This window comes from Anser anser, assembly GCF_964211835.1.
Source record: "Anser anser genome assembly, chromosome: 3".
NCBI classification, from domain to species: domain Eukaryota; kingdom Metazoa; phylum Chordata; class Aves; order Anseriformes; family Anatidae; genus Anser; species Anser anser.
The window spans coordinates 28,123,957-28,139,446 of NC_139722.1; the positions used below are offsets into that span (position 1 = coordinate 28,123,957).

General features: G+C 34.9%; 1 protein-coding gene across 2 annotated transcripts in view; it reads right to left on the reverse strand.

Annotated features, from left to right (window-relative positions):
- Positions 1 to 879: 879 nt before the first annotated feature.
- Positions 880 to 15,490, reverse strand: part of LGSN (lengsin, lens protein with glutamine synthetase domain) — a 57,570-nt gene continuing 42,959 nt past the window's right edge. For both annotated transcript variants that reach the window (XM_083829920.1, XM_083829919.1), the window contains 2 exons: positions 6,797 to 6,975; positions 880 to 4,578 (listed from right to left, as the gene is read on the reverse strand). In XM_083829920.1, coding sequence (XP_083686046.1) covers positions 3,379 to 4,578; positions 6,797 to 6,975 — 1,379 coding nt within the window. In that variant the 3' untranslated portion in view covers positions 880 to 3,378. The remainder of the gene's footprint in view (positions 4,579 to 6,796; positions 6,976 to 15,490) is intronic.

Consider the following 15,490-nt stretch of genomic DNA (forward strand, 5'->3'; position numbering starts at 1 on the left):
CTGCCATAATGCCTTTACCATACTGGCATTACAAAAAGCCATCTTTTGATATTTTAGAGGTCTAGGAGTTTAGAACAATGCTACTTATAATTCTTTTGCATGATATGGAAACAAGGCCTGGCATGTACAAATATATAGAAAAAAAAGTTGTGACATTGTGCAATGTCAAAAGCAGTACTAATTTGTCAACAAATAAATAAATACATAGTCTGGATAAATCTGAAGAGATTAAAAGATGCTTTATTAATATCAGAAATTTCTTATGCAAAGCTTTGCAGCATCTGACTATAGTATCCTGGGAAATCAGCACTACATTATGCAAAGCTAGAGATTTCATGTCATCTTTTTTTTTTCTTTTTTTTTTTTTCAGTGTAAAACATGCAGACGTTTAAATTGCCAAACTAGTGATGCTCAAGATATTGATCCTGAATCTGTAGATCAGTGAAGGATTTTTCCAAACAACACTTCAAGTGATGAAATGTTAGTGATACATCAGTCAATAGTAATTGATTTCAATTGAGCAGTAAGAAATGGTTATCTTTTTCTTGTTGCCCTTCTCAAGCATAAGCATGAAAATTTGCTCAAGGATGAAGACTGCTTTAAAAATTCAGGACTGCTTATTTTGAAAGAAATATTTTTGATGTCTTCCCCAGAGTTGGAATTATCTTATTTTTAATATATAGAAAATATTTAGGAACCAGTGTTGAAAAAAATATTGAACAGAATTTAAGATACAATAACTTCAAGCTGCATTTGTGAACCTTTTATTTCAAACAGAATTCAACTGTCTATTTCAAAGTTATGACAGGTTGGCTATCCAAGTCACAAAAGAACTGAAAGAGCAACATCTCTGTTTTATAAGGTATTTCATTGGGCCTCTCTGGGAAGGGTGAGCTAACGTTTTATTTAACCTGGTTCATTTTATAGGAATAATTTGTGAAAAATAGATATAGATCTGAAAATGGATTTTGGAAACTCTAGTGTGGGAATGCATTTCTATTTCAAGATAACTTCTAGATAAACTTTAAACTTGTTAAGATAATTATGCCTGCAGAAGCTTAATGCATGTTCCATGGCCATTTCTTGTACAGCTTTGCTTAGCCAGTGTATTTACCACCACATAAAAATTTCATCAGATTAATATACATCCTATATGCAGTGACAGGCTTTAATACATCCTTTAATAACATCCTTGCCAGATGAAGAACAAGGAATAGCTATTAACCTGTGCTACTGTTGGGACTGAACAAGGAGTAAGGTAAGAAAGTTGTCTGAGCAAGGAAAATATTTTTGTGGATATTTTCTGCCAAGAGCTTGTGAAAACAAGAGTAAGAAATTACCAGAAATAGAATACAGGTCTTGGTAAAGAACAACAGGTTCACAAAACCCCTGAAGAACTTTTAGGGCAGCAAAACAAATATTTTTTTTTCAGAATGAGAAGCTCAGTTTAAATTCAAGACTAGACTTGGGTAAAGCAAATCAGCCTGGAGCAGATAAAAACAGTTTTTATTTAAAAATCTGGAGCACCCAAAAAACAAGTGTCAGGTGAGTAAGGGAGAGAAGCAAATCCACCCACCAACCACAAACTGAGACAAGGGAACACATTTGTTATGTTTCCTCAGATCTATTCATATCCTCGTTATGTGAGTATGAAGTGATTTCTTCTTTGGAATCCTACATCAAGTTTTAGCATATCAGGTGCCTCATTTGTCTCATGTCCCTGAAGATTATACTTTAACCTTTAAGTAGACGGAAGTGTAAAGATCTGAGAAAGGTTGTACTAAATTAATGAAGATAACTTCTATTCGAGACTATGAAAACTGAACTACATGGCCTCGTTACTGCAGCTGATAGAAGGCCATGCTGAGACTGTGCCAGTGAAACAGGAACCATACTTAAGGCCAAAGTTCAAGAGTGTATGAGTACAGCTTATGAAGACCTTAGCCAGAAGCCTAGTAACGGGACAGGCAATGTGCCCTGAGAAAATGGTACATACCATGGCTGAGACTACAACAAATAAACAAGATCAGAAACAGTATTGCTTTCAAAGTCTTCTAAAATTATTTCAACATTATTACATTTGCAGTTCAACTATCAGTGCAAGTATAATATCTAAGTTTCTATAACTTAGAAAAATTCCAGTACAACACTCTGGAGGGGAAGAGTGGCAGGTCCATCAATAGGCAAGTAACACATTTCTGCTTTCACCTTCTAGTTCAAGAGGTTGACAGAGGCAGTGACTGAACCTTATTTCCACTCCACTAGTGACCCAAAATTTTCACTCAGGAATTCCTACACATCAACCAAAATATTGCAACAGGATAAAGAACATCATAAACCATTCTTAATGTGGAGTTGGAATACAAAATGATGGTTGTTTTTAATAATAAAAGATGGGAGCAAACCTAAAGGGTGAGAGCAAACCTAAAATCTGCCTCCTGCCATTCAAAAAAAAAAAAAAAACTTTACAGTAGGTACTCTTTTTTATTTTAGGATGGGTTTTCTCTTCCTCTGTATTAATGTCTGTTTTCCAATCTCTGAGTTCATATTTTCACTCGTTCTTTCTGATTTTAGTCTGACTCCTTTTCACAGTCATTTTCTTCATCTTTGATAACATCAGATTGCCCTAAAAAGCCCATTTTAAGCTCTTTATTCTCTGGCTTCCTTGCCTTTTTTCTTCTCATTTCTCATTCAACTCTAAATTAACCCATTAACCATCAAAACTCTCATAATACCAACTCTTTTTATTGCATAGTGGCTTGATTCTCCTAGCTTTCCATCAATCGTTCCATCTTCATGGCACCATTTAATTTCTTTTAACATCTTTATCCAACAGATATTGCAAATTTCATTCAACAACAGTATTCTTGATGTATAAATTATTTCATACCCACTTCTCCCTCCTTTCTTTTCTTTACTACTAAGATACTGATTACTGTCTCTCAGGTTCTCTGGCCTGGGAGAGGCTTTTGCCCCTCTTTCTACAATGTTCATCATTCTAGCTGAAGTTTTAAATCAAAGTCAAATTCTTCTGGTTTATCAACCTTTCACCTACTGAATAGGCTGGGAGAAATCCCAAAGCCAAATGGAACAAAAATTCCTTCACCTTCAATTTTCCTGACTGCCACCTTTCACCCCATTACTCCTGCTTTTCTCCACATTATACAGTCCTATTATAGTTGTACAAATGGTCTTTTCTATTTCATCTACTCTTTTCTTCTTTTCACCAGCAGGTCTGTTCACTTAAATTCACTTTAAAAATACTGTTTTTAAAAATAAAAAATAAAATAAAAATAATTTAAAATATATTTATTAATTTCAAGATACTTGTCTACAGTATATGCATTTACACAGCATTACTACAGAAGAATGCTCCTTCTAAATAAAATACCCCAGGCATTTATTCCTTTCAATATCCATTTCTTCAGTTTCTAACTCATAATGTTTCATGGCAACAAAATATCTGATAAAAGTTTCACCTAATGCTTCCTGAATGCATGAATCTTTCTCAAGTGCAACAAGAGCATCTTCTAGCTTCAAAGGGATCGATGAAGGTTTCAGATCAGAAACATGGTTTTCTTCTTGGGACATATCATCATACCTAAGTCCTCTTTTTATTCCATCTAGACCTGCAGCAACTGTAGCAGCAAGCACGAGGTAGGGGTTTGCTGTAGCAGAACTTAATTTATTCTCTATATGAGTACCTTTTCCAACATGACATTTGACATTAAAGGCACAGCTGTTATCATTATATGCCCATTTTGCATTTACAGTCTCTTTTGATTCTTTACTGTATTTGGAATAAGGCTTACGGCAGCTGGTGGTAGGAGCCATCAAACAGCTAATAGCTGCTGAGTGTGCCAAGAGACCAGATAGCCAATTTGTTCCGATATCTGTGAGCTCCTCAACTCCATAACCAGCAGAAAACAAATTCTTTTGGCCATTCACATCCCACAGGCTGTGTGAAAGAGCCCCTGAATTGTAGAATCCTGACTCTGAGAAAAAGCTAGCTACATAGTTATACTTCTTAGCCACCTCTTTAATGCCTGTTCTAAATGTGAAGGCACTGTCAGCAGCATCTATTCCAAATGCTGGATGAAAAGTGATCTCCATTTGTCCAGGCCCACTGGAAGAAGAAAAGCTTTCAATGTTGGCTCCAGTGTAATACATTCCTTCAATGAGCTCCTGAATGAATGTCTGGTCATGGTTATTTAGTATCGTTGCTGCAGGAAAGGATATTGTCTTTGAATTTACAACCTCAGTAATGCCATAAATACAAAATTCATAAGTGAAGGCAGAGTGTAGAGAAAAGCCATTGTCCTGAAGCTGGCTCAGCTGCTTCTTGGCAATGTGCCTAGGTGAGGTCATTAGAGGGTTGCCCAGTACAGTGAAAGAATCACATATCACTCTAGCAGTCTGCTCAGTCCAGGGTAGAATTCGAAACGTTGATAAATCAGGGTTGAGGATTATGTCACAATTAAAATTAGTTGCATTTATGTAATCTATTTCATTATCCTTAGGATTCAGGGTCAGTTCAAGATAACTTCTGGGCATGGCAACACCATGAATTGCTTTTTCCTAAACACAGAGCAGAATGACAGATTACCAAATGAGAAAAGAACCGAACAGTATTTCTATGTATGTTAAATTTACAAAACACAGACTCTTAGCAGGAATAAAAGAACACCTAAGGCAGTTATCACTGAGGTGGTGGATAACAGCCAATTATGGTGTCAATGTGAAACCCAGTGAAAACCCTGGCATCAGATATCCTGATGATTGCTTTTTAAATTCCCATGCATAACTGAAAAAAAAAAATTGTTCAACACCTAATCTTCCATGGTCGTTGTACAATTATGGAATCGTCAGTTATATGGAAACTTTGCAAGTCAAGCTTTTATTTATAATCACATTTTTAGGCTTTCACATTCTCAGAGCATTTACTTTCCATAGATCCAAGTGACCATACAAGACTCATGGCAAAATAAATTCAGCCTGTCACTTCCCTTTAAATGTCATAACGCATACCTCACCATTTTTCAGATGCAAAGTTAAGCCAAAAATGTATGGATCTGTCAAATAAGGGGAAAAAAGAGGGAGAGGAGAGGAGAGGAGAGGAGAGGAGAGGAGAGGAGAGGAGAGGAGAGGAGAGGAGAGGAGAGGAGAGGAGAGGAGAGGAGAGGAGAGGAGAGGAGAGGAGAGGAGAGGAGAGGAGAGGAGAGGAGAGGAGAGGAGAGGAGAGGAGAGGAGAGGAGAGGAGAGGAGAGGAGAGGGGAGGGGAGGGGAGGGGAGGGGAGGGGAGGGGAGGGGAGGGGAGGGGAGGGGAGGGGAGGGGCCAACAATTATGCCAACATCTACTTAGTAAAACTTGGCTCATGTTTATGTCTTACATTTATTCATCTAAGAGAAAGGATTACCATCTGAATGATCAGAAGACACAAAATGAACCTAAAAAGGGGGAAAATTTTTAGTTCTGTCTCTGGCTGATAAAACAAAATTTTGCCTATCCAGATGGAATATTTTTTAAACACTTCAAGCTGCACATAACGGCTCCTCTTAAAATTAATAAATAAATGTCTGCCTTCTCTAAAACAGATGGAAATCCACTGGTAACAATTCTCACTAACTAACACCCATAAACAAAACTGCCCACTTTGGTGAATACTGCTGCAAGGTATCTAAGCTGTCCATTCAACACTGAAAAAGTACTGAAGGTAAACGCCCTATATTACACCCACCTCTCTGTCCACCAAAACCTCCACCAAAAAATAAATAAATAAATAAACAAATAAATTGATAAATAAATTATCACTCTCTTCTGTGCATACACATACAGATATATGTGCGTATATACATACACATTTTTTCAGTGTCCAAAAATTTAATCTGTCACCCAAGGCCTCCATTCTTTGAGCTGGTAAGTAAGGTAAACACAGAGGCTGTCTTTGAACAACATGAAATAGACATTTGCAGGTTCACTTAAGTTAAGTTGCAGTTAACCTCTCAAAACAATTAAAATGACAGAGAGAAAGTTTATTTTGATAAAATCTAAATAACACCAATGAAATCAAATTGTATCTAGATGATACAGATGCAGTTTAGGAAAATCTGAAAGGAAAATAATGAAAATATTGCTCAGGCTTCAGAAGCAACTTGAAACAAAAGTGTTCTATATCTTGTCTTGATGATTTTTTTATTTTTTTTTGGTGATCATGCTTAAAATATTTGTACTGATATGAGTGAAAGTATAATATAGCTATGCACATGAAGTGTCACAGAAGCAATATACTGAAAAGGCTGACTAGTCAGGGATACAACTGCTTCTTAATTTGGTTCTTATTCCCTGAATCATCATATGGCAAGTATGGCTATTAAATCATTATTTTCTCATCTGATTGACTCATAGCTAAAGGCATTTTCATTTCCTCATTTTCTTTCTGTTAGTGGTTACACTTTCTCTTTACAATTTACCTATATTCAGGAACCAAATTCTTTAATTGTGTTGAACTTGATAATTCTGAGGAAAGAGATTATTAGAAGTGCAAATAACTGAAATTATTAGATTTACTTATTTAGATTACCATTTTTGTGGAAAAGAGGGTAATCTAAATTATACTGGGGGGGGAGGGGGAAAGTCTAGATCCTTTAGGAACATTAATAAGTAGAAGGAACAGATAATTTGTTCGAAGTTGAACTTTCTGCCTACACTTCAAAAATAATATATATATATATAACATAAATTAAGGATGATGCCATGAAAATACATTATGACATACCTAAAAAACAAAATACTTACATGAAAAAAGCGAGAAGGAACATTCTTTGATCTTGACACACCGTGGAGGTCTATTGATTCAAATCTGACGAACTGTATGTTGTCTCTGGCCATCTGCTGCTTAATAAATTCAATATGAGAGAAGAGGTGAAGGAGAGTTGGATTTCTGAGGCTGTTTATATCAGGCTCTCTGCTGGATGCTATAAGTGAAGAGGAATGTTCACATCAAACAAAATAATGAATGCTGGAATACAGGCTGTTCTCCTAAAAAAGTGCAATAGTGGCAAACAATGACAAAAAAACAGTGTAAAAACAGAACTGAGAAAAATATATGGATCACAAAACATTTTTGTAAGTAAACAGGCAATTTTTTCACCTGAGGATCCATATAGAATCCCTTGTTTTCTGGAGTGGTCTATAATTTGAATGAATTTTTATTGTGATAAGAAAACACAGAAGTATCATGTAGTAAATCCAGGAATTTCTGAGGGATACCTCAGCTGTTTTGTTGGGTGAATTTAGGGGCACAAATATCAGCTGGATATCTATTTCTCATTGAATCCTGGTAGAATTCAGGTGCTGTATTTCTTTAATGCCTTCGAAAAGCACGTGGATACAGAAATGTAATAAAAAGGGCACTTATCTATTAAATCTTTCCCAATACCTTCTGAGGAAGCCTGCAGTCTTCTCCACAAGCAGCAGACATTTAAGAGAAGTTTATGCATTTACTGGAATAGAGTTGCCTTCTTTACTGTATTACAGCAGCTGTAGGACAGTATAAACTTCTTGATATAAAAGCAGTAACATTTGAGTATAAGTTTTATAATGGAGCAGAGACCTAGGCACTGTAACTTCTTTTCACAAACCTCTTCATCTGCCAGATGGCTTTCCTTTTAAGTATCTAAGTATTATTACTATCCAAGCTAAACTGAATAAAGCATTAATTTCAATTTACTACAATAAACTTATTAAATCAAGGGCAAAATCTGATATTAAGAAGAAAAAAAAAAGTATAAAGCAAAAAGGTAAAACCAAGGAAAAAAATAATTGTAACATCCACTTCTTCTTATGACCTCTTTCCCTTTCATTTGCTTCAGTTGTGAGCTGCTTATTGAAACACCTTTTTTCTTCTGTCTTCTATAAACATCAGGGCACTATGTCCTCAAATAGATGTACATTGAATAAGGAAGTATTGTTTAAATTTTGTGTTACATTCTGTGTTACAATAGCAGCTAAAACACAACTAGTGAGCACAGAATATATGTAAACTATCCTTATCTTACTTACTTCGTCCAAGTAATTGTTATTTGAATTCCAATTCAGTCGTCCTATAACGTTGTTTTACAGCATAAATGTTTACTGACTTTTAGCAAATTTGACCTCCTTATGGACCATCAATTAGCCATCTATTAACAGAAAATAAACTGTGGCTATTTATCAGATGGATAGAGTTCATAAACATTCTAAGAAGTGTAAGAAGCCTGAGGTTTTTCAAGCTAAAAAAAGTGCTCAAGCCTTTATTCTACAAGTGTTTAACTCATGTGTAAACATTAAAAAAGTAAAAACAATTAACTGAAAAAGCAAAAATTGTCTTCTCCAGTTGGACTTGTTATTATTAATGATAAATTTTTCTAGATTTATCTAGAACTAAAATTAACATTGACCTAGTAGTAGTCTAAAACTAGCCTAAATACTAATTTGGACAGCACAATGGTCAAAAGACAGATATCTATTTTATTTACAAGATTCTTGACACAAAATCTGTTAGAATCAATAGAAACACTCCCACAACTTTCACATACGTTTTAGAGGCAGTTCGTCATTTATGATATCATTTGTATGTTGTGTCCCCCCACTGAAATGATAAGCTTTTGTAAATTATATGATAGATAAAAATATTAATATCTGTCTTAAGACTTAATATCTCTGATTTTGAAAATATGAAAGGGGATTTTTTTTGCATAATATATAGAATGACTGATTAATAACAATACTTATATTTCTCCAGCACAAGTCCCAAAAATATATTTTGTTGGTAGCTGCTGTATAAATCACTGGCAAACTAAGTCCATGAAGCTAGTGATGACTAAAGTTTGGAAAGGTGTACTGAGGATCTGAGTACTTTGTCTTTTCCCAGTTCATATGGTCTTTAACTAGAGCAATAGCTAATGGAGAGAAGGTAGCTAATAAATAAGTTTCTACCTGAATTCAATGCACAGTCTTACATTCTTATGAGGTAGGACTGTATCCATGAGTGTAATTGTTTCCCTAGCTCCCTGGGACTGTAGAAGTAACAACAAATTCATTCTCAATTCATAAACTCTACTTACAGAAACATGTATGTACGTTTCACAGGGTGTTGAGATTTGGTTTCAGATTTTCATTTTAAAAAATAATTATAAATCCATACTGTATTTCTTTTATAAAACAAAATGATACATGTAGATCTTTAGATATTTATGTTTAATCAGTAGTACACAGGAAAGCATTTAATGTTTCTGTGTTTCTGTCTGTATTTCCAATTCAAGTTACCACAGAGAAAAAATTAGTATGGCTTATGTTTTGCAATTACTACAAACTAGCTACTAATCCATGTAAATTATCTACATGTATCTTTTTTTAATATGAATATACAAAACTATAAATATTATATTACTAAATCTACAAACTCTACAAACTATAGTATTATGATTATTTCTAGCAGAAGAGTGATGTCATTCTTCAATCATTACTATTGAAATCATTCAGTTTCCTAAGAACAGCTGACTTCTGTCTAGGGCAAATTGTTACATTTGCTTTATATTCTCAGAAAAGTACCATCACAGAAGGAAAGTCCGCATGTCCCAGATCAATCTGTCGTTATCTGCTTGTTCAAAGAAATTCTTTCCCATGGTCTCTTGTTAAATCACACAGCATCTAAAGCAAACAATTTCTCAGTTCTATAAGAGGTGACTGTCAAACTGATGAAATGAAAAGAACGTGTTACATGTTGCCAGGGGACTTAACAGTGACAGGAAAAGGCTGACCTAACAAATGTAGTAATATTGGAAACTCTTCTTTGAGAAATACAACCACCAAGGTATCATAAGGCAATAACAGCAGATACCAGGAGGTAGTCTCCAGATACAGATCATGCACTGGAGAAGGGACCACATTTCCACTGGTCCCCTCAAGTATCTTCTTCCAGCAGCACCAGCTGTGCTAGATACAACCCTGCTGCAGTCACATAGCTGCTCTGCTCCCTCTTCCTGTCCCATGAGAAGGGGTCTGGGTGCCCTTAGAAATGTGTCATTGGGTGCTCTGAAGGTCTGTGTGATATTGACCCCCCTTTATAAGTCTTGGGTAGATGATATTCACTGGCATTGTGTCCCACGGGATAAATACATTTACACCCTTCTAAATCCTATGAAAATACCTGTCAGTACTAACTTAAATATAGCCATTCATCTTTACATGACTCTGGTCTGTGTATTCAAGAGCAGACAGTGTACTTGGTTTGTACAGCATATTCTTACATTTGTCTTAAAACATTAACAGCCTCTTTCTCAAACCTCATATGACAGCCTTTCCAATGCTATACATCATTCTTACTGCTAGTGTTTAAAATCTCTCTTTTGTATCCCCATCTGTATTTTAACATGGTAGGTAGGAGTACTGAGTTATATTTAAATAGTAGTATTGATATGAATAGCAATCAGAAACATTTACACTTGAAAACATTATGTAATTTAACTTTATATTCACCTAACTATAGTTTCACCAAAAATGTTTACAATATTGATTTCTGCAGTCAAAAGGTGTTCCGTAACTCTTATTTTTTCTCCCCTACAAGACCTTTGACAGGGGAAGAAAGATGTAAGCATACCAAAAAATTATTAAAGTGTGGGAGAAAGTAAAAATATTTCCCTGATCTGTTTGATTTTCATATTTGAATGTTTTTCCATCTGTTTCTTTGTCTCATTTTATCTTGTTTTCCTTTTTAATCTTAACTCTGAAAATGGCTTTTTAAACGAATGTGGTCACAGAGAAGTTCAGCTCTTTTTCATGAGTTTCATATCTAATTTAGAGGCCAGTTTCAACTATCCATAGATTATTCTTTCCAAACTGTACAGTACTGACAGTACATGACATGGCTTCTCAGAGGAGCTACATTATTGAGAATTAAAATAGAAAATATAATTTTATTTACCAATTGATGAAAGATAAAATAAAAGACTCATTTTTTCTATCTTCCAGGGTGTTTTATAAAATGGCTGTTCTGTATTGAATGAGAAAATGATCACAGTTTTATATAAAAGTTAGAAACGATTCCACCTAGGCAAGAGAATTTGAAAATATGTAGAAATGTCTGAAAATAATAATGTGAGTAATACCTAATTGATAATCTTAAATACGATGGATCTAGAGTGCCATGCCTTTCTTCAAATTCAAATAGAAAAATTGGATTTAAGAGAGGAATCATTAAGCCAAGTTCCATGAAGTGAGTTATACAGTATTGCAAACTAGATAGCCCCTTCTGATTTAAAAATATTTGAACTAATGAGGAAAGAAAAAAAAGTCTTAAAAAATAAAAAATAAAAAAATAAAAAAAACGAGTACAAGAACCACATTAGCCAAAAGTAAAATTATTTAGGGAAAAGAAGGTTTTGCATAGTAGTCAAGGTAGAGACTAAATTCTTCTTGAATACATTATAGAAGGAGAGGTGGCAAGCAAAGAAATCAAGCAGAGAATCTATTTCACTTACATTAGGTCTAAACTAATTGTTCTGGCAATTGTTACTATCACTGTTATTAGAGAGAAACTAAGCCTTTCTAAAGGACAGGAAGAATTACTGTCTGACCATACCTCTTTTTCTCACAGAGCTACAGGATGACTAGCTTACTGCAGGCACCAGAGACAGATGAGAAGAATTTCACCCAAAAGGGTACATAATAGAGCAGAAAGATAGGATGGAAGTGCTATCTGAGCATTTTTGTTTTGTATAGATCAAGAAAAAAAATGGAAAATCATACAGAGTCACACAGCAAGAAGAGATTTTCAGCTATTGGTATGGAAGACAAAGGACTTAGGAGTTTTGGTTGGCTTTAAAGAAAAATATCTGCTCTTACAGCTTGTGTGGCAAAAAAAAAAAAAATTTAGCAAGTTATATACAGCTCAGCTCTAAGGAGAAAATGAAAGAAAAAGAAAATATGATGGTTTGTTTGACAGAAAATAGGGGCAATCGAGAAGGTTTAGGAAGGAGCTAAACTTAAGCCATGTTATATTCAAGTTGAGTTCAAAATGTTGAAAAAGCAACATCAGAAAAAAAAAATGAACGGCAGATAGGATATAAGGAAGGAACATGATGAAATAGCATAGCATTGTTTTTTTCTCTTTGGGATAGCTGTGAGAACAGAACAGATTATATAAAATATAAAGCAGAGAAGACCAGCAAGTCAAAAACACTGTCTTCCCCACAGTAATCCCCAAGGTCATGCAGGAATGACTGCAAGAGGTACTGAACATGATCAGCCCAGAACAGGATTTTACAAATATCTCCAGTCTCCACTTACAGCTCCTAAAGTGTTTTCATTTCTACCTCCTGATCACTGAGCAAAATCAGTGGGAACAGACAGACATGCCTCTTCCAGGTGAGCACAGGGGATGGTGAACTCTGGCAGCAAGGAGTTCAGACTTCGTTAAAAACGTGGCAAACATTGGTTTCTGTGGAGCAAAAAGTCTATGCTATTTGCATTGTATGAAAGTCTTCTTTTCATACTTCTGCCTATAAATGCCAGTTATCATCCCTTTTAACTGCCTTTTTACCAACAGTGACAGCTTTGAACATGTTAAGAATGGCATCGTGAGATTACTCATTGTAATGGAAAAGTGCTCATAGAATTGATTAGTTCCCCTCTTAAGAAATATAAGAAATATAGCCTGTTAGCAGCTATTTAACATATGGGTCCCTTCCAACTCGGGATATTCTATGATTCTATGATTCTATGACACGCTTTTCCTTAAAAGGAGAATTTAGCAAAGGAACTAATAGTAACTTGAATATTTGGGGTCAACACCCGAATAACTTCTCATGTTGGAGGTTTTTTTCTGTGCACCTAACATTTCAACAGTCACTAGGTAACTTGTGATGCCTACAGCTATAGTTAAGACATATTTTCATTCTTCAGAAATTTCCTCCACCCTCCTACAGTTCCTGATCCAATGCTGGTCACATTTACATGTCCTTACTTGACATATGCACAAGATCAGCCCTGTTGAGAGGACCCATTCCTGGAGCTGTGCATATTTTAGCTCTTCCTTTTTTTTTTTCTTTTTTTTTTTTTCTCAGCTACAGACCAGGATGTACAAAAGGGCATTTGAAGCCCCCTTGATAGCCTGATTACAGTGTGTTGCCCACCTACAGCTACATGGAGATGCTGTTGTCTCTTAAGATCCAGAGGAGAGTTTTGTCCTAAGCCTGTGCAGTGGCACCAGGTTGTTCAGGTCCCTCTGTCATATACTGGGTGGCCCAGATGGCTGCTGAAGCCACCTGCAGTCCCCAACTCTGGTAATTAATTTCCTTCTGTGACAAAGAGAACGCCACCCATGTTGTGAATCACGATCCTTGGGAACTCCAGATTTCTCACGTAAAATTTTCTTCGGTCTCCTCTCTGGTTACCAGAGCATAAACATTCCAGTTTAGCAGTATGTAAAGCAACATGGGATATGTTTTGAGTTCAGTGAGGTTAATATACATTTATATTATATACTACATATATAATACGTGCATTCCTGTGTGTATATCTACATGCTATAAAGTGTTGTGTAATGCTATACACATGAAACTTCATCTGCATTTTTACTGTTTGGAAGACTCTCTCTTGGTCTCCCAAGATCACAGGCAGTGAACAGCTTATGAAGCATCTGATTATTAATGACTACACGCTAATTTGCAGAAGTGCCCATAATTATCATATATGGATACTTATGCAAATAAAATTCATAAATTCATATTAATGCAGTCAGTAGAGTTGACTAATTAGCTGTAAGTGTTAGCTTCTATCTTTCCATGGTGATGAATTAAATTCAAAGAGCTTTAGTTTCAGCTCCAGTTTCACTGACAGTGTCTAAACAGTGTTTTTCATATTGGCCAAATACTTTGGGTGTCATTTATTCTTTTATTATTATTATCCTGCATTGTTATTTATTTATTATTAATTATTATTATTAATTGTTATGAATTATTATTAATTATTATAATTTAATAATAATAATAATAATATATTGCCCTCAAACACTTCTTTTCACAAAAGAGCTGGCAAGCAGTATAAAGTATTCAGAAGATGAATAGAAATCCCATGCAACTTCCAAACAGAATTTTGGAACAAATGTATGGACTTTTTTTTTTTGAGAAATGTTAACCAGGTAACTAGCATGGCTGTATTTCAATCCTCTGCATTACAATAATTCCCAGCTACGTTTTAGCCCTCCTACTGCTTCCAGCTAGTGACTGTCCCATAACTGAAAGGACAGGTGTGTAGTTTTAGAACAGTAAGGTATACTCCAGACATCCAAATATCTGTAAGTGCTCAACATAACAACTAAAGAATTACACTGGGCGCTATTTATCTAATAATTATTTATTATAGTCATATAATTTCAATGTTGTCCTACTTTATATTCTATATTAAACAAAGACACAAAGAGAACATTCTGTAAATCCAATGTTTGGAAAATTTGCTGAATATGAGTAGTATTTCAGATAGACACAGTATACATGTATAGTATACATGTCTAGATCCAAGACTTTTGTTCAATCACTTTGGTAACTAAAATGGTCAAGATAATATTTTAGTCATAAAAATAAAATATTTAGGATTTTTTCTTATAAATCTTAATTAGCAATGAAATATTGTTTATGCAAAGACTCATTAAAGACTGCAGAATTTTATCTAAAGCTTTCTGCCCTTCATTTGAGCTACCGAGCATATTCAATGAAGATTAATTTCAAAGCACACACGTTTATACGTAAGTAGAAACTATTTCTACACAAAGAATGTGTTGGTTTTTTTTTTTCATTTATCAGTGGAACTATAAAAGTATACACGGCACCCTGTCATTTGTTTGGTCAAAGACAAACGGAATCCAAACCTTACGAGACTTGTTTTGTTTTAGATATGACAAAACAGGATTCCCTCACCTCCCTTCATAGTTAGTTTTCAACTAGAGTTCTCTCACAGTCTTTGTTACTGTCAGTGACACAGATAAAAATTAACCCCAGGCTCATTTAGGCATTTCAGAGTTAGGAAAATAATCTAAACTAAACATGTAGAATTCTTCCCCACTGAGGGGAAAGAGAAGCCAATTTCCCAAGGCAAATTTCTCATTAACCATTCTGTCTTTGAAGAGAGGATGACTGTCTTTGTCTTTCTCTACTGACAAAGAAATGAGCTTGACTAGATAGACACTTTAGTGGCAATATTGTGGTTGAAATCTCTCTGTGGAGTCTACAGTTAATCTAATCTATTCCTTATACTTTTTTAATGGTGTTATGACAAAGAATAGTTTTTTATATTTTTTAAAACTTATTTTCTTGTTTTGCAGAAAACAATAGTAATCTAAATTTGGCAATGAATTTTGCTAGCCTTTTAGCAGGGAAAAATAAAAAAAAAAATAAAAAGCAATATTGTAAGGGAACAACATCCATTGTAGGCTAAGAAATAATCCTCTAACTT